General features: G+C 40.4%; 1 protein-coding gene across 3 annotated transcripts in view; it reads right to left on the reverse strand.

Moving 5' to 3' along the window:
• bbs9 (Bardet-Biedl syndrome 9) overlaps positions 1-26,075 on the reverse strand; it is a 191,490-nt gene that overhangs the window by 145,453 nt on the left and 19,962 nt on the right. For all 3 annotated transcript variants that reach the window (XM_074652975.1, XM_074652974.1, XM_074652976.1), the window contains exons 7-13: positions 21,334-21,418; positions 20,409-20,592; positions 12,931-13,060; positions 9,742-9,923; positions 7,598-7,674; positions 7,458-7,511; positions 7,178-7,280 (exon numbers count right to left, since the gene is read on the reverse strand). In XM_074652975.1, coding sequence (XP_074509076.1) covers positions 7,178-7,280; positions 7,458-7,511; positions 7,598-7,674; positions 9,742-9,923; positions 12,931-13,060; positions 20,409-20,592; positions 21,334-21,418 — 815 coding nt within the window. The remainder of the gene's footprint in view (positions 1-7,177; positions 7,281-7,457; positions 7,512-7,597; positions 7,675-9,741; positions 9,924-12,930; positions 13,061-20,408; positions 20,593-21,333; positions 21,419-26,075) is intronic.

The following is a 26,075-nucleotide window of genomic DNA, read 5'->3' on the forward strand; positions in this document are numbered from 1 at the left end:
CGACACCGAACTTGCAAACTGGAAGATGCAGTACGAGAGTAGATCATGTGTATGAAAATGATGCTGTGTGCTTGATGCAGGAGTGTGTATGTGTGTGATGAAGGAGAGGAGGAGTGCTGCAGATCAATACAGAGAGAAGAAGAGGAATGAGAAGTATAAAGAGAGAGGGGCAGGAGAGGACAGAGGGGATGTGGAGATGGAAGAGAAGGCAGAAAGAGAAGGAAGCAGAGGGGAGAAATAAAGACATCGGGAGACAGCATGACATAAAAGAGAGGAAGCAGAGAAAAGATGGAAAGAGGAAAAGGGAGAAAGAGAGAGTGAGAAAGAGAGGGAGAACAAAGGAGGCAGTGTGTGGTGAACAGGGGATTGAGTCGCCATCTGAGACGAATAAAAACTGGAATAACAATAAAAGTCAGAAGGCGCTACCTCCCCTCCTCTTCCTCCCTCCGCCTCCTACAACCAACCCCGCCAACACTGAACAGCACGTGCACACACAAACACACACGCAGCACCACTTTTATTGTCCTTTGTTTTCTGTAAAGTACTTTGTGACAAATCTCTTCAAAAAGCTTTGGAAATAAACTTGAGTTGACATACGCACTTATTTCTACACACACAAACATCACATAGAGACAAGTGTGGCGCACACTGAGCCAGAGAATCAAAGACACATGGGACAGCGCACACACACACACACACACACACACACACACAGAGCAACTGTAGAAGACAAAAACACAAACTGTTCCAAAGAAGATGAATCTTGTAAGAGAGTTATGTGCGTGTTTTTGAAAATGTAGTCTGATGTGTGTTTACAGCTCAAGTGTGCGTAAAGACACAAGTGTGTTGCAATGTAGGAGGGAGACGATGAGCAGGTGAGACAGAAAGTGGAACAGATAAAGTGATGATGAGAAACAGACGGGTGGTGTCACACTAGCAGTGTTGTTGTTATTAGCGTTGCTAGTGCTTCTCTAAATTGCAGCCACGTTTTCCTATAACACCCATTGCTTTGTCACAGCTACTTGCATCTGTTCTTTTTCTTTGGTTTTGTTTATATTATGCAAAAAAAGGAGAAAAAAAGAAAAGTTCAAATGAGTCATCAAATGACATCAGAATAAAAGAAAGGGTGAAGGAGGAACAGGAGCAAAAGAAAAGCGAGGGTTTTTTACTGCATGTGAATAACAGAATTAATACTACAAGACTTAAGATATTAGTTTGCATATTTCTCTGATTTTACTGCAATCTTCTTCCTTTAAGTTTTAATTCATCCTATAAATACATTCCCTTGCAAAAACTCTAAATGAAAGAGATTTATTTATGTAGGAACATTTGCTTATTTTACACCAGGGCTTTCATTTTGTCTTAATAATACAAACATGATTTTTCACAGCCTGTAACTCTGAAAACTTCAGCTCTGGTTTGTTTATGGTGATTATATTAATATTGAGTAATAGCCGGGGTAGGGCTGGATTTTTTGACCCGTGCATTGTTCTACTATAGAGCTGTTTGTTCGGGGAGGGCGTTCTGTCTTAATCTCACCTACAAAGCTTGAACTGCTCTGATTGTTTATCCACACAGAAACAGCCATCAATGACACAAGAACCATTTCAATTGCTGGACAAATCTGAGATCTGGACGTTGATTCCACTGGAACCAAGTTAGCTATTTGCACTTAAACAGTGACATTAAAATAAATTAAACGTTTCTTGGTAATGGAAGTAATTTTGTGTAATGTTTTGTATTTTAATTGCTGCATGATACGTACATACTGTGTTAGCATACAGTTTACGCCAGGCAGCATTCCATCTACAGCTCAACCACTTCCCCTGCAATCCATAAAGTGATTTTCTGGACCAACTCACAGAATAAACTGTGTGACTGGGATCCAGCTCCTCTGAGCCAAGCATTCATTAAAACACATGGAGTTTAATTAATTTGTTCCTGATTTTCCTGGACTGTAACGGATGTGAAACACTCGGTTCAGGGCCAAAATCTGACTACTAAGGGTCAGCCACGGTGGTCCTGTTGCCTCAGGGTTGAGCCGGGCCATTCTGGGCGAGAGCAGGCCAGTGAGGGGTCACTTAGGTAGGATAGGAAGAGGAGAAGAGAGGGTAGAAAAAAAGAAACACAGAAAGTGTGTGCGTATGTATGTGTGTGCGTGTGTATGTGTGTGTGTGGGTGTGTGTGTGTGTGTGTGTGTTCAGTGGCTCTCATGTTTCGCAGTAGAGAGCTGTTGATTGACTAGTGGAAGCCAGCGCCAGATTTCTGTGAGCAGGAAGACAAAAGAGCGTGACATAAACACACACATACACACACACACACACTAACTGCTATTTTACTCCAAGTGTGTGCGGATCTATATTTAAACAGTACATTGGGGTAACACGTGCATGTGTTTATGCATATGTGTCCATGGATATGTAAGTGAAAGTATTTATATGACTTCGGTATGTATGCCTGGAACTCTGTGAGTGTGTGAGTGCGTGTGTGCGTGTGCGTGTGCGTGTGTGTGTGTGTGTGTGTGTGTGTGTGTGTGTGCGTGTGTGTGTGTGTGTGTGTGTGTGTGTGTGTGTGAGAGAGGCTTCTGAATCTGACCCGTTTGACCGCTACCTAAACTCATGTAAACAAAGCGTCTCTTTAGTGGTGTAAACGTGACGGCGCAGTGAGTCACAGCCTCTGATCTTCCATATAAACAGTGAAACGTTGAGAGCTGCTGCCAAGAAGAAAAAGAACCAAACCGACCCGACGAATCCAGAAGCTTTTTTTTTTTTTTTGGCATGTTCTTCAATGAATTTACTTTTGATTAAGTTTGAGTTTTCGTTGGCATGTTTTTCATTGTCTGTTCAGACATGGAAGCTATCGCTACTCATGCAAATTACTTCCCAAACTCAGTTTTTCTCAGCTTATAGTTTATGTTCATTTACTGTAGGATCAGAGGTGGACGGTAGAAAATGAGAAACAAGTCATTCATTACCTCCACGCACCATAGTCGTTTCTTAATCGGTTGAAAAGCATACTGATAATCAACTTTAAAGGTGCTTAAAAACATACAGGCTACGTTCCAAATTACATAACATAATATTAAAATGTTCAGCGGTGGAAGTCAATTTATTTAGAATTATGGAGGCTACTTTTTGTTTCAGTTGTAGTTCGACTTTGGCTGGAATCAATTAATTAAAATATTTAATCACGATTATCGCATGATTGTGATTAATCGCAAATTAATCGCACATCTTTTTAATCTGTTCAAAATGTACCTTAAAGGGAGATTTGTCAAGTATTTAATACTCTTATCAACATGGGAGTGGGCAATTATGCTTGCTTTATGCAAATGTATTTATATATTCATTACTAGAAATCAATTAACAACACAAAACGATGACAAATATTGTCCAGAAACCCGCACAGGTACTGCATTTAGCATAAAAAAATATGATCAAATCATAACATGGCAAACTGCAGCCCAACAGGCAACAACAGCTGTCAGTGTGTCAGTGTGCTGACTTGACTATGACTTGCCCCAAACTACATGGGATTATCATGAAGTGGGCATGTCTGTAAAGGGGAGACTCGTGGGTACCCATAGAACCCATTTTCATTCAGATGTATTGAGGTCAGAGGTCAAGGGACCTTTGTTATTTAGACTCTTTCGCGACAAGCTAGTATGACATGGTTGGTACCAACGGATTCCTTAGGTTCCTGTTTCATACATTATAACATGTTTGAAAGTATGCAGAAGGATGGAAATATGGAACATATGGACATATGGATATATTGAAGCAAAGAAGTAATAAATACAAAACATGTGCATTACAAAATATGAAATGTAAGTCATAAAAGTAAAATATGTGATCATTATAAATGGAGGAAACTGACACAAGAATTTACAGGATATATACTGGGTGTTGTGCAAAAAGCGCATCATGTTTGAATTAACAGTTATAGAGGTCACGTACAGTATATGTACAGATAAGAATGCACTGTGGTAAAACGCATTACATTTCTGCATAGACGCATCATGAATCATGGGAGAGCAGTGGTCAGTTTGATTCAGGGGCTCACAATAAATGGTAGATGGTGTTCCAACCGCCTGAGAATGCTGCTCACATCTTGAAATCATAAATTCACATCCAGGCTGGTCCCTCTCAAAAAACTTAGCGACTACTCCTCTCTGATGGATGGTGGTTTCAGCAAATGTCAGGAGCAGTTTTGGAGGAAAAAGTGAAATTTTTCTGGTGCTGATCCAGCTTCTGTGCCTGCGTACATGGCCTCAAAGAACGAGTGTCGAGACCATCCACATTATGTTATTTTAACCTGTAGCATTTCATTTGACATATTACATTCTACTGAATAATCTCTAGTGGGATTTACACCCTCATAGTGCTAATTCTGTTAATTGCAAACTGATTTGGTAGTATCTTGTTTGTGCTTAATTGAAAATTGAAAATTTCCAACAAACCAGTAATAACGTTCCTGTAGTGTTGAGAGAAATATCCCATTCTGTTCCCAAATTTTGCCGTTTCCATTCAGCTTTTCTAACGTGATACTTCCAAATGCAAACAAAAATATGTGAATGGAAGCATTCTAATGGCTAATGAAGCCTTCACTAGATGTGCATGTTGTGCTAAGATCTCATTTACACCAGGACGATGAAATGCTGTTATGATGATTTCAACCTTCACTTCAAGGTACAACGTCAAAAAGAGTGTGGCCCATTTTTGAGCTCACTGCAGCTCCCTGAATGCAAAACATGACCACCGTTTTTTCTTTTTGTTTGTTTTCTGAGTCAGAAATATCTGGACTGCTCCAGAGTTTGACAGCAACAAGTCTCCAAGTTTGAAAACACCCTCAGTTTAGTTTGTTTTGCGGAGTAAGATAAAAGGCATTTGAAATCTGGTGGACATGCGCTTCAGTCCAGGAAATAACTACAAGAAAAGGCTTTTGATTCTGGGTAACGTGGAGACAAATGTCAACATCTGGAAGCTTGGAAAGCAGAGCATAACAAAACTACAACAACAAAAGTTTGGACTGATGCTCACATTCAACTTCTTAGTAATATATTCTCAACTGGAAACCACAAAAGAGAGAGACAGGAACAGCAGGTTTAAAAGACTGCGGATCTTTAGGAAAGCCTCTAACCTGGCATGATAGGTCACAGAAACTCTAATAATGAAGCTACTTATGAGTCACTTTTCTTTCCAAGTGGAGGTTTGCTTATAATTTGGCAGCTTAAAGCAACATGAATCAAATACAACAAAGGAAACGTTTCTGCTCTTGGTTCAGACCACAGAAAACAAACCGGAGGTGTGATCTAACAAAGCCAGCCTTAGGAGCAAGGCACCAACACCGCCAGGGTTAGAGGTTTAACCCCCACGGGGCCACAGATTTTAAAAACGTGTGCTCTCATGGTACTGTAAGGAGCCTCTGATAAAAGCTTCCCCCCAACTGGTTTACATTACACACTCTTTAAATTTACACTTGCACGTCCACATGCACACAAAAGGTGGAAGGAGTCAAACGGAGGAAACAGAAGACGTTCAGACTTGTGCAACAGCTCAGAGCGAATGGCAAATGCTGTGTTGCGGGATGGGTGATGTTCTTTTAATGAGCCGACAGCAGATAGCGGTGTTTGGGGTCGGGAGGTTGTGTGTATGCAGTGTCTGGGTGACTCAGATCAAAGTTACCGCCATCTGGTCGAGGTGACCGAGTCTCCCCCAGCAGCTAGACGACAGATTACACAGTGTAAAAGGCTGATAAGGGCTGAACAAATACTCGCCAACACACAGCTCTCACTCACTCAATCACTCCCTGTGGAGGAGGACGTGATGGAGGAGAGGAGAGGAGCAGACTAAATGTGTGTATGTGCGACTGAGAGAGGGAGTGATGGAGAAATGCTGGGAAAGAACAAAACTGATTGATGACAATAGATGTTGGAAGATTTTACACAAAACCAGCTGCATGAAACAATGCAAGATTTTACTTAAAAATACTTCTTCTCTTCAGGGCTGTAGTCAAACCAAAGATAATCTTAGTCGAATGAAATTTGATCTACTCTTCAACCAGTCGATTGGTCGATGGGGGAAAAACATCTGCACATTATATCTAGATTAACTAACTCAGCCACTGTGCACTGAGTGCACTATACCTGGTAGCCTAAATGAATTAGGATTTTTATTATTATAAATTAGGGCTGTCAAAGTTAAAGGGATAATAACATGTTAATGCAAATTTGTTGTAACGCCACTAATTTCTTTAATGAATTAACACAACTTGCAATTTGAACCCGTAGCAGGCTCAGTTTTAAAGCTAGAGTGGAGATACTGATATCATATGAAACTAGAAAAACCTAATGAATCAATTGGTACCAACCATGCTAGTTTATCGTGAAGGAGGCTAAATAACGCTCCAAACTTACGCAAAATTTTGGTGAGGAAAAACTGTCATCGCCATTTTCAAAGGGGTCCCTTGACCTCTGACCTCAAGATATGTGAATGAAAATGTGTCCTATGGATACCCACAAGCCTCCACTTTACAGACATGCCCACTTTATGATAATCACATGCAGCACACTGACACGCTGACAGCTGTTGTTGCCTGCTGGGCTTCAGTTTGACATGTTATGATTTGAGCATATTTTTCATGCTAAATACAGTACCTGAGAGGGTTTCTGGACAATATTTGTCATTGTTTTGTGTTGTTAATTGATTTCCAATAATAAATATATACATTTGCAAGCATATTTGTACACTCCCATGTTGATAAGAGAATCAAATACTTGACAAATCTCCCTTCAAGGTACATTTTGAACAGATAAAAAATGTGCGATTAATTTGCAATTACCCACGATTAACTATGTACAATCATGCGACTAATCACCATTAAATATTTTAATCGATTGACAGCCCTAGTAAAAAATAAATAAAATATATTCTTCAGTGAAAGGTGAAGTGGAAAAAAACTAGGGACATATTGTGCAACAAATCAATATATGGCTCAACTATATAAGGACACAATATATTAAACACCTGTACAATGTAATGCAAACTAACTGAGGAATACTTTGTATTGTGGTCGCCCCCTTATAAATGCAAGCGAGTGGACAATAAGGAGGACAAGGGGAAACACATTCAAAGAAATATACACACAAACACACAAAGAACAGCCGCTATAGACTCACCCATGGGCTCCAGGGCAAACTGGTCCTGAGTGACAGCCAGAGGAGGCTGAACGCGGACGGTCAGCTTAGAGGACTGTACAACACAACGGGCCTTCACCTTCACCTGGAGACAGAAAGACAGATTAAGGACACAAACACAAAGCAGAGAAAAAAGACAGGAAAGAAAATGTAGAAAAGGACAAGATAAGGGAACAAGGGGAAGAGAAAAGAAAAGAGGCAAGAGATGAGTCGATAAGGACAGCAGGGAGTTTATGGTCATCGATGTGCGGTCGCAGCTCACCTGTACGGTTACCGAAGGGACGGGCAGGCCGTCGATATCTTGGATCAGAGCTTGCTGTTGACGGAGACAAAGGGAATGATGAGTCTATCTGTGTGTGCTCACACTGTTGTAAATGTGCAATTGTGTCTCTGTGTGTTTACCGATGGGCTGTCCATGCTGGAGGACACGGCAGCTGTAACAATCAGGTCCTCCTCAGAGTCGGCTTTAGGCAGGATGTCTAAAATAACAACAGAGTTTCATCCCAAAAATGTTTAACCAGTGATGTTCCTCAGTTGATATTTTGACAAAAAATAGTGGTTAGTTTCTCAAAACCAGAGAGACTTTTTAGGCAAACATCTTAAGATCGCTTGTAACTTGTCTGCAAATCAATTGGTCTATAAAAAGAAGATAAATCAATGACATTATTGGTTATTCATTTAGGACATTTACACAGCAAAGATGCAACATATTTGCTCATTAGAGCAACTCAAACTGCCTTTGAAACATTGTGTTTTCTGGCTGTTTGTCCCACGAAGTAGGATACTTTAAAACATCAGTTTGTGATGGATATTTCCCATTATTTTGGTTATTTTATTCCCTGAAAGAATGTTAATTAAGTAAACATCAAATGATTTAAACTTCCTGTAAGATCTCGTGCCCACCAGTCTGTTTTAAGTAACACTACTAAACAGCTGCTTATGTGAATCCATCACTCTGGACTTTGGAGCAGATTTAATTGTCCTGTGGTCTGGCAGTGGCAGGCTACATCCACTTCTAGTGACTTTAATTAGACTGTAGTGCTTTAGGGTGTTTTCACACCTACAGTTCGTTTGCTCTGATCCGAATCAGGAACCAATTTTTTACAATGCTGCATATTGCCTCGAGTTTGGTTTGTGTTCTCACGGCAGAATTTACAAGCGGATCAAAATGTGTGATGCGCGGGGAAACTCCTCTCTAATTGGTCTGAATTTCCTTGCAAAAAAACTCCTGGAAGTAAACAAAGAGTAAAAGAAGCGTCCTGTCGAGATGGTTACCCTAGATTTGCGAAAACTTGCAAAAATGTGCAAAAACTAGGTGTAAATCACAAGTTTCATCAGGATATGATATTATATTGATTCTTTGGACAACGATACGATATTTGCTGAACAAAGTCTGCCACGATACGATTTTGAATTGATTCGATTCAGGGGCCTGCGATGGATATGAGACGATATCATAAGCCCAGTTAACACAATCCGTTACATTTATATCAACTCACAAAAGGCAACTAAAATATGGTTTGACACTTTTACTACTTAGCTCTTCCAGACATTTAAATTAATCTTATTTTTTCAATAAAAGGAATAAATATAAAGTGGAAATTTCAAAATAAAGGCGTATCTTAAAGATTACGGTATGTATCGATATTTTCACTTTGCATGACAATATTGGATCGTTGATCAACGAATCGAAATACTGATCCAGATCGATGTGTCGTTACACCCCGAGCAAAAACCTGCAAAAACTCTTGCAAAACTCACTGCCTGACGACCTATCTTAATCTTAACCATTCAAGGTCAAGGTCAACGTCCTTAATCTAATATATTTAATCTAATCTGATCAGTTGTCACAGAATCTCTACTAAGCTTGCAGCAGTCTCCATGGGGAAGCCTTAATGTGGCGTGAGGCCCCGGGGCTACGGACATTTTGGAGGCCCTCCCCTCCCTTCACAATATGCCACGGCAACTTTAATTCAGAACCCCCCCGTCAATGGACAGCGACAAATATTAAATGGAGTGCCCTCCTGATCAGTAAACAGAATATGAAACTCATCATTATAAGACAATACGTCAACAATAAGCCTAAAGATAGGTTATCAGCCTGTGTGCACAGCGGCAACACAAGAAGATCCGTTATTTTTTCATTTAAAAACCTGCAAACATCACAGGCAAAGAACCGGTATAAATGTGGGATGGGGGTTTGGGGGTCCTCCCCCAAGGTCTTTGACCTAAAACTATGACTTTTGGACCTTTATTATTACTATAGATAACGCCAAAAAGGCTTAAATAGAAAACTTGCTATAATAATTATTTGCAGCCATCGTCTGAACATTTAATTCTTCTAGCAACATTTGCAGAGCAGATTCAGAAATCTTTTAAATACAGTTTCATTCATTTTATTTATTATAGCCTATAGCCTCGACCCCGGGTTCCCATCTCTAGACCTCCAGACCCCCCGAACTGCTTGTGTCTCGTGAGGCCCCCCTGGTACTAGGGGCCCGGGGCCGTTAAGCCTGTGCATTAAGACGCCATTGGCAGTCTCCTACCCTGAGTCCTGGTGGCCTCTCTGATGTACTTCTGCAGCTTCTTCATCTCAGCATCCACCTGCTCATAGTCGGCCTCCCTGGCGTCCACCTTTGGCGTGGAGAAGAAGGAGGGGTCCGTACCCATGTAGGAGCACAGGAGGTGACCATCAGAGCTCAGGCTGACCACGACTCCTTTTATCTCCCTGAAGAGAGGAGAGTAGAGTAGAGTAGAGGAGAGGAGAGGAGAGGAGAGGAGAGGAGAGGAGAGGAGAGGAGAGTTAACTCAATGACATGTAAAATTTGTACTTTTACCTGCTGTTCCTTTGCTATCTGTTAGGAACTAGTGTCTACAATGTCTTCTGAGGTTCAGAATTAGCAATTTGTTACTTTACAGTTTTTTCAACTCTTTGAAGGAAACAGAATGCAAAGGTCATTATTGGTTTGTGATATGAAACGAGATGGAAATGCTGTGTGATGCAATAATGTAATTAGGGCTGTTAATGTTAACAAGATAATAACGCGTTAAAACAAATTTGTTTTAACACCACTAATTTCTTTAATGCATTCACACAACTTGCGATTTTTAGGTTGTAGCAGGATCAGTTTTACAGCTAGTGAAGATACTGGCAACATATGAAACTAGAAAACCTAAGGAATCTATTGGTACCAACCATGACATACTAGCTTGTCGTGATTAATTGATTTCCAATAATAAATATATACATACATTTGCATAAAGCAAGCATATTTGCCCACTTACATGTTGATAAGAGTATTAAGTACTTGACAAATCTCCCTTTAAGGTACATTTTTAACAGGTAAAAAATGTGCAATTAATCCTGATTAACTATGGACTTGCGATTAATCACGATTAAATACTTGACGGCCCTAGTTATTATTGGTTTGTAATATGGAACGTTATGGAAATGCTGTGTGATGCAATAATGTATTTTAACTGTGTGTGTGTTAACTGCTTGCAGATGTGTTGTAGTTCCAGTCCAGTGAGGCGGTAGCACACACACACACACACTCACTCACGCCGGGGGTTTAGGTCTAGAGCAGCGGCCGGCTCCACACCTGCATAGGAGGGTGTCTAAGGAGGCATAAAACTTTCACTTTAACTACTGCGGAAACACACACACACACTCACACACATGCATGCACGCACATACACACAGACACAGGCCCCACTTACACTTGTCATTTCAAGTGTCTCGAATCCAGATAAAATCCAGATGAGATTTACACTTATGTGTGTCTCACTGGGTCTAATGCTCCTTGGGTCCCTTCAGATCTTTCTTATTTAGGAACATTAATTTATGCATGTCAAGTTCTGATTTTCCATGGGGCTGTTTCAGATCGGGTCCAAATTTGGACTTGTGAAGACCGCTAGTTGGTGAGAACGGTTTGGAAAGCCAAAGAGTGCTTGATTTAATCCGGGGCTTGGCAGAATTAAGTAGTAAAATTCAATACTGCCTCCAAAAACACAAAGCAAAGACTCCTGGAGCACTGCTATAAATCACAGATATCCACAGTGAGCTGTTGGAGTGTTTGTGTGTGATAGTTTTATGCGTATTGGTGTGTGTGTGTGTGTGTGTGTGTGTGTGTGTGTGTGTGTGTGTGTGTGTGTGTGTGTGTGTGTGTGTGTGAGTGTGTGTGCTTTAAAACAACACAGACTCAAACTCAACCAAACAGCTACCCAGACACGCATTATCTCCTGCATCTAAAACACACACAGAAACCACATCATTTCTCAGCCATCGTCTGTGTTTTATGTTGTAATTGTATCAAATTGTGGTTTGATTGGAGTTGTTTGGAAAAAAACACAAATGATTGGCTACAGCTGGCCCCTCCTTGTTCTTCTCTGATTGGCCAGATGAAAGACTTTTATTAATTTCCTTTTAAAAGTCGCACACTGGGATTCACAAGCTGATAAACCCAACAACAAAGCTGCTGTGTGTGGATTTCAGTGGTGGCTGTATGGTGACTCAAAAAATTGGGGAGGACAGGGGTAATACCAACTATTACCCGCAGCGTTGTATGTCATTTTACCCTAGTTGGCTACTTATCGCTACTCTCTTTTTTTATTAAACAAAAGAACATGATACAGATTCAGTATTCAGTGGATAGTAGCCAAATAGAACAATAACAAAAGAGCCAGGGGTATATGACACTCGACAAAAATATTATAAAACATACAGATATTTACGTGTCTTGATAGCCTTTTTGTTAGTCGAATTAGAAAGTAGTTTCACATAATTGCTCAACATCCTTCAGGAAAACAACTATATATGTGTAAATATGAATGTTTAAGTGTGCATCTGAGTTGTAGTTGCGAAAGTGGCTCTACGAGAGGCTCTTCTGATATGTGTGTGTGTGTGTGTTTTTGGGAGAGCATAGTAGTAGCCATGTTGTTAACCCTAGTTAAGTTAACGTCACTGTTCGTCAGCCTTAAATATCTTGTTAAACTCTAAATATAGCAGACTTATCGACAGGGCCATGTGTTGTGTTTACTGCCACCGAAGAGGAATAAATCTTTTATTCATGTACGCTGCTGCGTCTCTGCCTGTGCTGATGAAGGCTTGCTAATGATACCAGCAGCTATTAATGAAAGGTACAAACTTGGGCGGCAGCCAGTGTTCTGCTTTTTATATTTCCTGCATCAACTGACAATTGTGCCTGGTTTTGCATCCAGAGCAGAAACATACAAGGTTGTTTTGAGCAGAAAAAGCAAGTTTTTAGAAAAAACACCTGTATTAACATAATGTAGCAACAATAATCTATGTGATTGCATGTCTAGCTAAGAAGAAAATAATAAAAAAAATAGAGCTAGTTAGTCTTTAAGAGACCTTTTATCAATTTAAAATATCATACTTTATAACGGAGATATTGTTCTAGAGTTGTGAAGTGAGAGGAGTGTTTTTTCCCATTCCAAGGTTTTTATATTAATGATATCCTTAATGTTCCTCTACATAGAAACACAGGAGTCACCTGGATAATTTAGCAATCTACAAGTTCTGTTACCGTGTTTTACATCTACCAGATAGAATACATCACTTCATAATATTAGCCTATCCTTCCTGGAGGTCGCAGTAATTTGTCCTACATGAAGGGGTTCCTGAAGAAACTGTCTTGGTTCCACTGTGGATACTGAGAGGAATTTGAGAAGTGTGACATCGGATGTTGTGTTTTGCTGGAGGTCGTACTCACGGGAAGTTGACGACTCGCATGGCCACGGGAACGAAGGAGAGCTGGGCCGCCCACTTCAGAGTCACATCCTGGTAAACCAGCATCATGTTGGTGTGGTTACCTATCAACAGGTTGGTCGTGCCGTCCGTCACTAAACGAGAGCAGAAAAGAAAAAGAAAATTGTTAGAATTATTATTATTATTCTAAATACTCTTTTTACAATTAATTAATTTTGTTAAGGAGAGTGACTTGCAATGAACTCAACAGTACAAAAAGCCTGGAGAACAAGCATCAGGCTCACATTATGAAAACCACAGAATGACTATGGAAGAGACGTGTGATAGAACAACGGGGTCCTGATGTAAAGTTCAAAGACATCTATGGCTTTCCATAAGTAAAGAGAGCAGAGAGTCTCATGACCTTCGTCCTCCCTGGTTGTTTAATGTCACTTGTCAGTCTGGATTGAACCTTAGTAGGGCTGAGAAGCTTGCTAAATAACTACTGAATGGGTGATGCAACTGGGATGCAAAACCCAAGCTGTGCTTTTTCCCCTCTTTTCTTTTTCCTTTCACTTACATGTATAGTATGCAAATGCATGTACATCTGCATATGTTGCATTTATTGGTTTATGATATTATTATTCCCAGGTACAAGGATTGAACAAGCATGTGCATTGTGCATATTGAGGAGGGTGAACCATTGGTATACTGAAATTGCATTTATGTTTTATTTAATGTCATAAAATGATAAATGATTGACCACAAAACAAACAAATAAGGTTTAAAATCGGCTTCATACCTGTTAGAAGTAACATAATATAAACTTCACCTTGCTGTGATGAGTCAACTTAGTGTCTTATAGCTAGAAACCCAGCCACACTTTCACAGCAGCACAGATTCAATGGTTTTGACTCTGATTTTTGGCAGTGGAGCATATTCACAAATCCAACTATAGAGCACAGAAATAACACATTCCTGTGGTGGGTGGCATTGCCCTTTAAGCTGAGTGCAACTTGTACCCTCCGGTAAAGAAAAATCATCCCTTCACATCTCACATCTGGTTTGTATATGGAATTGTCATTTAGATCTTTCATTTTAAGACAAGGTCAGCTTTTATAGGTGTATATATATAACTAAGGTTACATATACACTTTCTCTCGTGACTCATGGCTAGAAACATTAAATATAAATACTACTTGTGTTTCACACACACACACACACACACACACACACACACACACACACATATATACACACACACAAATGCCCAGTCCATCCCACCAATGGTGCAGCTACCACCTAGAGAGATCTGAGGTGACGGCCACACGCAAAGCAAACACGCTTCAATCACACACAGTTGAATACACAAGTTATAATATAGAAAGAGCGGTCAGCAGGGTGGTACAGCGCAGGGGTCAAAATGACAGAGTGTGTGTTGGTGCCACATCAAAGCAAACACACACCTTCTATCACGGCGTCAGCATTATAATTACGACCTAATTAAAAAGGTCCAATCTACGTTCTGCTGTCATGTTGATCCCAAACATCAGCGCCTTTCTTACTAGCCTTTCTCTCCAGCTCTTAACTCCACATTCGACCTCTACCTTTTCCTTCTCTCTCCACAACTCCTGTACTTCTCTGTTCCGTTCAATTTCCTTTTCTACTACTCTTTTGTTCCCTCCTCACCTTTCTGCTCTTCTTCTCGTTTTTTAATATTCCTCTCTATTCCAACCCGCTTTTTATACCCATCTCTTTAATAGGGATGTCACAATACCAGAAATGTAGTAGTCGATACCAAATACCAGTGAAATTCCACGATTCTCCATACCAATTCGATATCATGGTAAAAAACTAAATAAAACAATAAATCACATGTACTTCAACATACACTCCTTTATTAACATTTGTCTACTGTTTTTTGTGAACTTGTTATTACAAGTACATATTTTACTTAGTTACATACTTCTTTTAAGACCAACCATGATGTTTTTCCTAAACCTAAATGAGTGGTTTTGTTGCCCTCGGCTGGTACTGCACCTTCATACACGCGTGTAATATTCATGCCTCGGTGAGGCAAAACTTGACAGTAACACGCTATCCTCTGGTGAACAGGTGGGTCTATTACAGGCATGATACCGGGTTGGAGGGAGAGACCCGTGTTGTTGGCTGAAGAGCCGTGAAGAGCCGAACACTCTGAGCAGCATTGAGAATGGATTACAATATATTTCTTGCCGTTTCCCTGATGGTCTGAATAAGTCGCTAGTAGTAGGCTCTGAGGAAAATGGAAAGCAACCCGGTTGACTTTGAGACAGGATGCCAACAAAAATACCACTTGGAAACACTAGAGGAAGGAGAGGAGGGAAAGTTGAAAGGTTGTCTATATTGCCACTTTAACATGTCACTCCAAAATCTCCAATAGGTGTTTAGTTGGGTTGAGATCTGGCGACTGTGAAGGCCATATGATTCAGATACTTTTCATACTCATGAAATCATCCAGTGAGCTAATCTAAATTAATCTGTCACCCATCAGTTAGGTTTTTAGAAGTAGGGTTCAGATCTAATTTCGAACCAATAGCATCTCATTTTGCATTGAATGCGGGAGCTGAACTGGAGTGTTTCTCGTGAGCAGTCAAGCCGATAAAGTTATTTGAGAGAGAGAGAAATCCGTAGACAGACAGGGAGAGGTAGACAGGGAGAGTGAGGGCAATGGTCCAGCAGAGGCAGCTGTGAGGCTGAAGGCCAGATGGAGAGCATAAGGAAACACTCAAGAGATCACTGGTGTCTATCCTCCTCTGCAATACACTCTCAACTGTAAGGGTTCTGTGGAGATCGACTAAATGACCTTGCACCATACTGAATGGCGGGTGGCAGCTCTGACAGTCAGTGTCACTAAATGTCGGCCTGTTAACAATAAACTGAAATGCACCGGTCTGATCCCGGCTCTTGTAGTCTTCCAGACATGTGGGAATTTTTATGTGGTTTTGATTGTTGACAGGAATCGGAATCATGTCCCAATAAAAGCTGCTTTTGTTGCACTGGCACATCACGTATTGAATTTATAGCCAATTTCCAAGAGCAATTGAAATAATCTAAATAATGTCTGGAACAGATAGTGAAGGGCACTTTGAAAGTACTTTAAAATATCAGCTCTTGGCCGTTCTTGCAATCCCTCCATCCATTCCCCCCTCTGGATCCTTCCTACAGTCTATTTTTTGCTTTCCTTCACATCCTTTTTTAATTTTCTCTTTCCATCTGTCAGCTCTCTATTTCAGATCAAGTGTAATACTCAAAACAAATGCCTCTATGGTACATTGTTGCGTAAACTGAACCAGACAGAAACAATGTTGTTGCTGTAAAGAACATTCATAAAAAAAGGTTGTTTATTGCCCCATGCTCAAAAGGTTATACACAGAACTTTTATTCTACTGTATTTAAGCATCATTCTGGAGGTCCAAACTTATATGGGCAATTAGTTTAGCTTGTGGTGATAAGAATCAGGCCACTTACCTCCTTCTCTTCCATATCAAAAAATAAACAACGTTAAAGCTGTAGTCCCTGGATGCCAGGGTAAATAATGTGAGCAGAAACAACGAGAGTGATGCAGTTTTAGGATAAAACTTGGTGTATTGCAGTTATTTGCGCCCTTGTCCAATCACAAAGGTTGATCAGAAACACATTGGTCAGAGAGAAACACAAACACAGGCATTAAACGCCCCCAAATAGAAGTAATAAGAAGATTCAGTTCAGTCCAGTTTTATGTTCATCAATTAGAGTTTTTCAGAATTATTTTGGTTTTGTAAAAAGCCCCAACGTCAACAGAGCAGCCAGAATAACCTAACCACGCGCCAGATGGTTTGTTACACAGAACCATCTGAGAAGCCGTCATTGGAAACTGTTTGGAAAAGAGCAGGCAATTCCAAAAAATACTTGGCAGGTGATTGGATGAACCACCTGTCAATCAAACTCTTGCCGAAGCCAGTTGGGAGAAGAGCGAAAACATCTTTTCCATCGAGAAAAGCCTTCAGTGCCGTTCTTTGCTCTTCTTTCAATATAGAAATACTCTCCAGTTCTGATATAACTCATGCTATTGCAGCATCAACACTAACCTCTTGTGGAGCCGCCATTATTGTTTAAAACAAACAGTCGCCTCTCTGTGTCGCATCACAAACACCTAAACCACGCCAGTAGCTCCTCCCAGGATGCTGATTGGTCCGGACACTGGTGGTTTGGACACAAACTCATTACTGGAAGCCTGACAAGATGGATTTCCAAGCAAGGTAAAGAATAGCCCTCCTTTAACAACAGGGTGTAGACCATGCAGTACAGATGCTGTTGTACAATACAACAGCATCTGTGTGTTAGTATGCATGTGTGTGTGCACGTTTTTGTGTTTGTACTCACATCTACTTTTCTAAATTGCCACCATCAAGCTACAATTTGATACAATTGCATTCCTAATAACTAATCATTGAATAATGAGACTGAATGTGTGTGCGTGTGTGTGTGTGCGTGTTTGTGTGCGTGTGTGTGTGTGTGTGTGTGTGTGTGTGTGCATGTGTGTGTGTGCGTGTGTGTGTGTGTGTGTGTGTGTGTGTGTCAGGAACAAGCTTTTAGTGAGGGTGACACTGGAGCATGGACTGTAAATAAGACGTCAACATTTTTTGTTTCACACGGAACACAAACGGCGGTTTCTTGAGTGAAAGCCCTTCCACCATTTGTCCGTCCACCCCGACATCCACCCTACACGGACTTTGTCGCTCTTTATACTATACGTCACTTGACTTCCTCTTTTACTCCAGTCTTAATTACTACGGCCACTCGAGGCAGCCCTGCATGTGTAGATGGGTACGTTGAGCATCATAGTTTGACATGTAGGGCCACTGACCAAGCAGCCGTATTTGACGAGGTGGGAATGAGGAACAGGTTGTCTTTTCAACAGGAGAAAACTGAGGTACTAGACAGCTGCACAATCATCACATTATACATAATCCCTCTCTTTTCCTATCAGAGGTGAAGACAGGGAGAGGTGTTCAAGTCTGGAACCCATTACAGGTCTGTAGCTGTGTTGTTTCACCAAACAGCACACACACACACACACACACAGAAATGCTTTCAATATCCTGCATATTCATTATGACAACATTAACTGTATGAACCTGTGTCCTCCAAAACTGTTTGTGAAGGTTACCGAAATCACAATTGTGGTCAAACTAAATGGTTTGATATCTCAAACAAATGAAACCAGGAAGCATTTTCTTTCCTACTTATGATTTATCTTTCCTGCGGTTTGGACATGAACTCTTTACCACATGTTGGGCTTTTCCATAAGTCATCTACAGTATATAATGTTATAAATGGTGTGTATCATGTATCTACACCGTAACTGTGTATCTGCAAAATGTTACTTTTCATAAGGAAAACAGCCTTGTTTTAAGCTTTATTTAAATAATTCAGTGGAGTTTTTTTTTTTGCCTAAATCATAAAGGAGTATTTAATCTAGGGGTGGGAATCAGAGACCCCACAATAAGATCATGATTAATATATTTAATTATCATGATGATTAAGCCGCAATACAATCTTATTGCGATTCTAAACATTTTGCAATATGCAGAGTATTGCAATTTATTTTACTTTTTCAACTGCCAATTATGCAGTTTGTCAACATCTGTATCATCTAATAATATACAGTTTTCACTCTGTTCATCTCATTCATATATTTTGGTGAGAAGTCACAGGACATCTTTGAAAATGGCCATGCCAGTTTTTCCTCGCCAAAATTGAGCGTAATTTTTGGAGCGTTATTCAGCATTCTTCCTGACAAGCTAACATGACATGCTTGGTACCAACTGATTCCTTAGGTTTTCTAGTTTCATATGATAACGGCATCTTCACTCTAACTGCTACACCACTGAAAGACCGAATAGTGGCCGCGCCAGCCGTCGGATTGTTAAGAGGTTAAGAGTTTATATAATAAAAGATCGATACTTGAGGTCTGTGTATCGATACAATATTGCTACGCAAAATGACGATACCATGCTGAATTGTTTTTTCCCCACACCCCTAATCTAACCTGTCAGTTTCTTTGAAGATTTAAAAATCACCAAATACGGACACGCACAATATTCCCTGGACAGCAACAATATATTACATATCATACCTCCCGATCTATATATATGTTTTTATTATGAAATCCATTCATCTTTCACCATATGTTTATGTACTACAGTGTGTTCAGCACTCAGCAGTCTGTTCAGATTTTTTGTTTTAATGCATGCAGCAGAGCTACTCCAGTTATTCCATCATGTTCTGCCAAAAGCAGCTTCCTGCAGAGCCAGTCGTGTGGCACCGGGCCACTGTACAGATTACTTTGTTGCTGTGTATTTTGTTCACTTATGCTCAACAGTTTGGTTGTGGCAGGTGCACCGATGCATGGTGCGTTTTGTGTTGCTGCCCTTTACGTTACTCCAGGTTGAACACATCAGAGCTTTACCAGTGCCAGTACCATTGGCTACATTTGACATGCAGTGGCTGCGTTCACTTCTCTGTAAGACAAATCCTTCTTGTCCAATTTTATTTCTGATGATTCCCGATTAGCTGCAAAATACTAAGGGCTGAGAAGTATGTGCACTCTTTTTGAGAATGATTTAACATGCTCCTGTGACATTTCACCTCTTGCTCTCTGTGAATAGTGATGCTTACACCTGAAATATGTACTTTCACTGCCTTTAAGATTCTAATCGAATAATCTAATTAAGGGCCCAGTTGATCTGTTTCTACTGCTACTGCTACTACTAGTTCACACTACACAACTTTTGCCCTGATTTTCCACACACCGACAGTTTTTGGAGCTCCCAGACAAAAGCCCTAGATCAGAGGCAAATCGGCGGTAGCTCGCCGCTCGCACATCTGCGTTCGAGTATCATGTGTGAGCCTCTCAAAGACGCGAGCCAAGAGGCTCACCGATGCTTCGCAGACACCTTCCAGATATCTAGCATGCTACATATTTGGACTTGTCGGAGACTCCGGCCACAAGCTAAAGCCAATGAGAGCGTGAGACACAGGTTAAGGGGAAACCCGGGGGAGGAGCAACACGGAGCAAAGTTGTTGTTGCACCTAGAGGAATAAAAACTAAAAAAAGAAGTGTGGAAACAGGCTACTTTGTGAACATGTGCCAACACGTGACAAAACGTAGTTTGGAGACCACATCGGGGATTCCTCCCGGTGAAAGATCTTGACCCCTTCATTGGTCAGTCATGTAGTGTGAAAACCACAACAACTTCAAGACTCACAGTTGCAAGACAGTAAGATGTGCAGAGTGAATAGAACAGTGATCGTCGTGTGAACTAGGCATTACTGGATCAGGTGTGCAGGAGAGCTGAAGAAAAAGCTTGTTGAAGAAAAAGAACATGAAGACTGTAAAGTGAAATATCCCTTTATAAATTGCGTTTATCTTGCTGCACTACTTAAGCTCTTGGTTAAAGGTTCAGTGTCCTAGTTTACCTGAGGCGTACGGCAGGAAGCAGCTGGGGTTGAACTCCAGTTTCTTCATGAAGCGGATGTGGCTGTTGTCACGGAGACAGTAGAGGTTCCTCTCACCCAGAATGAAGATTGAGGAGGAGGCGTGGGAGTAGGAGGGCACACAGATGTCCAGGGCCTGTTCTCCCAGGACAAACGTCCAGTCAGGCTGGAGGAGTACACACACACACACTGTTACATCACATCACACTCATTTCTTCAGTTTCAAAAGAAAAAACATGACGTATACTATGAGTGACATATGTACTGTCTGAACACCCTTCACAGAATATTCTCATGCAGTCACTGAAATACATCTCTTTTGTTAGTATTCCCATTTTACGAAGGCAGGCGTGGACAAATGCATTTAAGCTCTATGAATAAAGACATGCAATCTGTGTATGTTGGCATCCATGCTTCTTATGCTTTTATGCTGCTGTGGGAAAATTCACGTGTTTGTGTGTGTTGTCCAAAGGTTTATACGGGATGATGATCTAACTGCAGATCCTATCCTACTGAACTTCTATGGTAAATGGCAAGAGTACTAGAAGGTAGGGGTGTCAGAAAATATCGATACACATGAGTATCACGATATTATGTTGTGCAATACCCGGTTGCTATTCAATTTTTCAGAACATAACGCGTTTTTTAAAGCTGGAGTGACATGCAGTATAAATGTGTTATTTTTGCCTATTCTGTTGTGTTCTTTTTACTATGACTTTTCCTAAAATTTAATTTTAATATATTGAATCCTTACCCCAGTATCATGATACGTATCGTATCGCCAGATATTTGCAGCTCACGAAAGATAAATTTTTCCAAACTATGGATTCCTTTGATGTTTATATTTGACCGGGGGAAACACAATTCAAAAGATTTCTGGGTAAAGCTGCATTTATGACAGACTCACCGTCAGCCTCTTGCCTCCAGTCTTAAGGGGTAGGTCAGGATCCTGTCGACTCTCTGCCTCTGTAGCCACGGCCAGAGTCTCGTACCTGGGAGTCACAGAGACACAGACAGCTGCTTATAGAAACACACATAAAATCTCCTGTCGGCTCATTCTAAGGTAATGAAAACACAACGATTCCTATTTTCAGGTGATTATACACTAATTAAAACATTCTTATTGATATTATATTCCATTTCTGCCAATAGATCCCCTAATTGTTACACTCTGGTCCTTTAAGATAGGCAAAACACGCAATTAGTTACTTGAGTTTTGACTCAGCGTTGGCTGCTGGCGGAGCTGGAAATGAAATGTCTTTCTCAAGGATACTTTGCACTGTGCTTTAATGTTCAAAAAGCGCTTTACTTTTCTCATACTGGCTATACTGCAGCACCTCTTTTCACCCTCTGTCTGAAACGCTCCGTTTGAGCCGTCCCCCCAATAGTCCAGTCTGCTCTAATTGGTCAGCTGGCCCACTGTTGTGATTGGTCAACCGAACCAAACTCTTTGAACTCCAGTTCCAGAGGGCATGCCAAACTAGCCGCTAGGCAAAGTGTGTTACTTGGTGACATCACCGTGTTAAGGAAGAAAAGGCAGGACTTCAAGTAAGGGGAGTAACTCCCTTTGGCGTGGACTTTGGCCTTTTTTAACTTTGCATAACCATAACCACAAAAAACTATATAACGTACAAAAGGAAAGGGAAAAAGCTCAAAAGCATAATAGGTCCCCTTTAACTTTTGGTCATCCTCCGCGACGGAATTACAACCGGATGTTACAGTACATAGCGTCCTCACACGGAGAAAGTTAGTTAAGTTTGCAAAAAAATATTAAAAGAAAGATGCATTGTATAGCTTTTATATGCATTACTAGAATAAATACCAAATATATATTTTTGTATTATATGTTATTACATAACCATAGCAACATATCATCATGCATGTTTTGTTTTGCCATCTTGAAAATTCAGCTGTTTTTCCCCATGCCTTCCAGAAAGCGTCTTCTGTCTGACTGATTCCATGTTAATGCAGCATAAGGCTGACTGCTTCATCCACAGTGACGACACCAGCGCCTTTCTGAAAAGTTCATTCAAGAGATTTTCAACTGCAAGCGCTTGAAGCGGCCGCACAAAAGAGTCTCTGAAAAAAAGACGTTGGGTGCAGCGCTTTGTAAGGTCTCTCCTCATTGGGAACAATTGAAAAAAGAAGCTGGCAATCAGAAAACAAAAACTCTATATGTATACTCAGCCTAAAAACTCAAATCAGTTACTCTCAGACCACAACGACACCAACTATTTTCCTGAGAGAAATTCCATCTGTTAGGCCAGGGCAGAAATCCTAGTACACTTCACTTATTCACATTCAAATAAAGTCGAACACTGTATAACATGTTCATTATTAACTAAATCCACAGCTAGAGTCTCATATTCTCCTTCTCTTTTACAGCTTCTGTCAGGTCATTCAACAAGCTGCTGACCTGCTGTTCCCCGGAACTGCGGTCTATCAGTTTTAATCAGCGCGCTGTTGGCAACTGGCTGAGGATAGAGTGGTCAGACTGATCTGTGGTCAGTTGATTTTGGCATCTTCAGCATCAGGAGTTTTCCAGTAAGAAGCTGGCAGTCGAAGCAACTTGGCGAGAATCGGTCCTTCTCTAACACCTGGAGGAACGGAGCGCTGCAAACCCGACCCACTACATAACTGCTGATTTATCCACTCAGTTTTCTCACTCAGTGTTACATATTTGGACCATAAAACTGTTGTTAATCAAAGCTGGCAGGTCTGAAATCCACCTTTAATCGAAAGGACTATAATCCAATATGGCTGCCACATTATTGGCATCACTTGCGATTCATACAAACCATCAAGGGACACCAATTTCTCCCTTAGCATTTTGTTGTTTAGTAGATTACATAACACTCGGGTGATGTGAGGAAACTAGTTAGACAAACTGACACCACTAAACAGCACGTTTGCTGAAATATTTGAAGATTTTCATTATTAAGCCTTGTGCATTTATGTGTTATTGATTGTGTCATGTTTTTTTTTCCCTTTATTGGATAGTAAACAATATATATACACACATACTATACACTGTACTATAGAGCATCGTGTTTCTGTAGTTAGTTGATGTTGTAGTTAGTAGTGTGTTGACAGATTTTGAAAGGACACAGCTCCAAACAATCTCCAAAAAGATAAAGCAAAACGTTTTTGAGTTTATTTTTTGTTTTCCAATATCGTCCTCAAGCCTCAATCCTTAGTTTTTATTGTTATATTTGCACTCTTCCCACTTTGTATTGCAGTAATTTCCCTCTGAATAAAGATAAGTTTCTATCTTATCTTATTCTTTTCATGCATTCAGTGTGAGCACACTAACTCAAAACTTGTTTATAATTAGTATATAGTATGTAATTGGGACACAGCTTTGGTATTGTATACATCAGAGGCCACTCAGCCACCCGGGAAAAAAAATTGAAAATAAATTTCAAGTGCTGTCAGATCTGTATGGGCACTTTACAAAGATTGTTATTTCCTTCCCTTTGTTTATTTTCTATTTTTTGTATAGAAGAAGAAATTGTCACATTACTACTCATCCCATTGCCTGAATAACATTTTATACCCGGATAAATCAAATTACCATATGCAACCCTATAAGTGCCACTAATTCCTCATAACATTGTGCAGAAAAGAGCAAAGGAAGTGTTCCAAACTTTGATTTCTGCAATACCCACGCGTGATTTATAGTTTTGAACTCGTCCGTACAGTAGCCGTACCCGCTGAGCTTCTATGAGAAATGGCGAGCAGACTAACGAGCTGCTTTATGGAGGACTGCCAGTAAAGGAACCTTTTCATCACACCGTGACCATTTCCTGGGGAAGAAAATGGACTATATTAAACATGTCAGCGGTTTTAAGCTTTTAAAGCTCAACACTCAATGGATCGACGGGCCGACTCCTGCATGGGTGAATGGATTAAATTCAGCCTAATAATACTAAAACAACACCATAAAATAACTGTATTCTTTCACTCTGTTTTGGAATTGCTATTCCAGCCTTCACTTAGATGGCTTATTAATGATGGGATGTGAATTAACTGCATACAGTACATGTATGTGTGACTGTGTGTGTTCAGTTCCTTCCATCAGAAGTCGGTTGGATGTTGATTTAAGTATTATGAAAGAGGGTAAAAATCACACAAAGCACTGTGTGTGTGCGAGAGAAAAATTGAAAAACCACAAAAATCTGATTATTCACCTGCATGCCTAACATATGAGGAGGGAGAACAAGACGCGCACACACACCACTGGCATTGACATACACTTGGGAACACTAGGTTTTTTTGTTTTGTTTGCCATTTAAAAGTGTTTGTGGTGAATGTGGTGCGCTTGCTCACACACTCGGACAAAGTTTTGGTGGGGCCTGACTGTGTGAGCGTGTGTGTGTGTGTGTGTGTGTGTGTGTGTGTGTGTAGGCGGTATCAGTCATCATGTATGAGTGTAGGACACTGAGGTTGAGGAAACAGTGTTCTCATTTATATGAAAGAGGATCTCTCCACAAACAAACACACTCATGTACCTTAAACATATAGATCATACAGGCATATACATACACACAGTGTGCACACATGGACACACAAATTATACAAACACACACTACATGCACATGCTCTCTCAGTGTCATGGGTAAACACAAACTAAAATCTCAAAGCTGACGCCAACACACACACTCACACACAGCAACCAAATCAAGCTCTCATTCATCAGAGCAGGAGACGGTCCAACAGGCTAAATAAACTGAGCGAGGCAGAACAGTTTGACCAGTCATCTGATATTAAATGTACAACAGTCAGTGAAGCCCTGACCCCGTCATCTGATATGGAATATATATAACCGTTGGTGAAGCCATAACACATCAGTGCCTGGTTGTGTAAAAGTTTCTCTCCTCAAGATTTCTCTAAAGATGTGATTCTGCATGGCCAAGCAGGGCTAGACACCGCAAGAGGTAAGAGAGAACGTTTTTTTGTAATTTGGGTGTACCTGCCCTTTAAGAGTAATGCAAGAAGGGCGAAAACTGAGTGAGTAAAGTAATAATCAGAAACCCAGAAAGACTTCATGCCATACGAATCCAATGCACAAGAGTCCGCTGCAGAAATTAAAACATATCTTGAGCATCTCAGTCTGTCACACGACAGCTCTTAAACCCAGAGAGACTTGTTTTTTCCATACAGAGCTAAGCGATAAATGTCAGCTGTTTGAACGTTCAATAACGACCGAATGACTTATCACAATTTAATCCATTAGCTCTAAAATATATCTAAAAGTAACCTAAAGTTATATTAAGCTTTCTCTCCCAGTGTCCATTATTATTGATTTTCACTATTTGATTTTTATTTATTGATATATTTTTAGTCCGGGGGCCATAAACCAATTCGATCGCAAAGCATTTCAGTTGAGAGATAATTTGTTAATGCTTTCTTAGAGCTGTATTGGGACCGCAACTGCTGTGCTAATGAACTGCTAATTCACTTCCTGCCACTCTTGTTTCACATTAAAAGCTTTTATTGAGAAGCACCTAAAGCAACTTCATTGTCTTTATCACCAATGTTTGCGACTATTGACTGTTAACTGCTATTGTTTACTGTAATTTTCTGTACACAACAAGCACTTTATTCAGCATTGTTTTAAAGTGGCAAGTCATTTAAATAAATGTCTGT

Source organism: Sebastes fasciatus, chromosome 12 (assembly GCF_043250625.1).
Source record: "Sebastes fasciatus isolate fSebFas1 chromosome 12, fSebFas1.pri, whole genome shotgun sequence".
In the NCBI taxonomy this organism is placed as follows: domain Eukaryota; kingdom Metazoa; phylum Chordata; class Actinopteri; order Perciformes; family Sebastidae; genus Sebastes; species Sebastes fasciatus.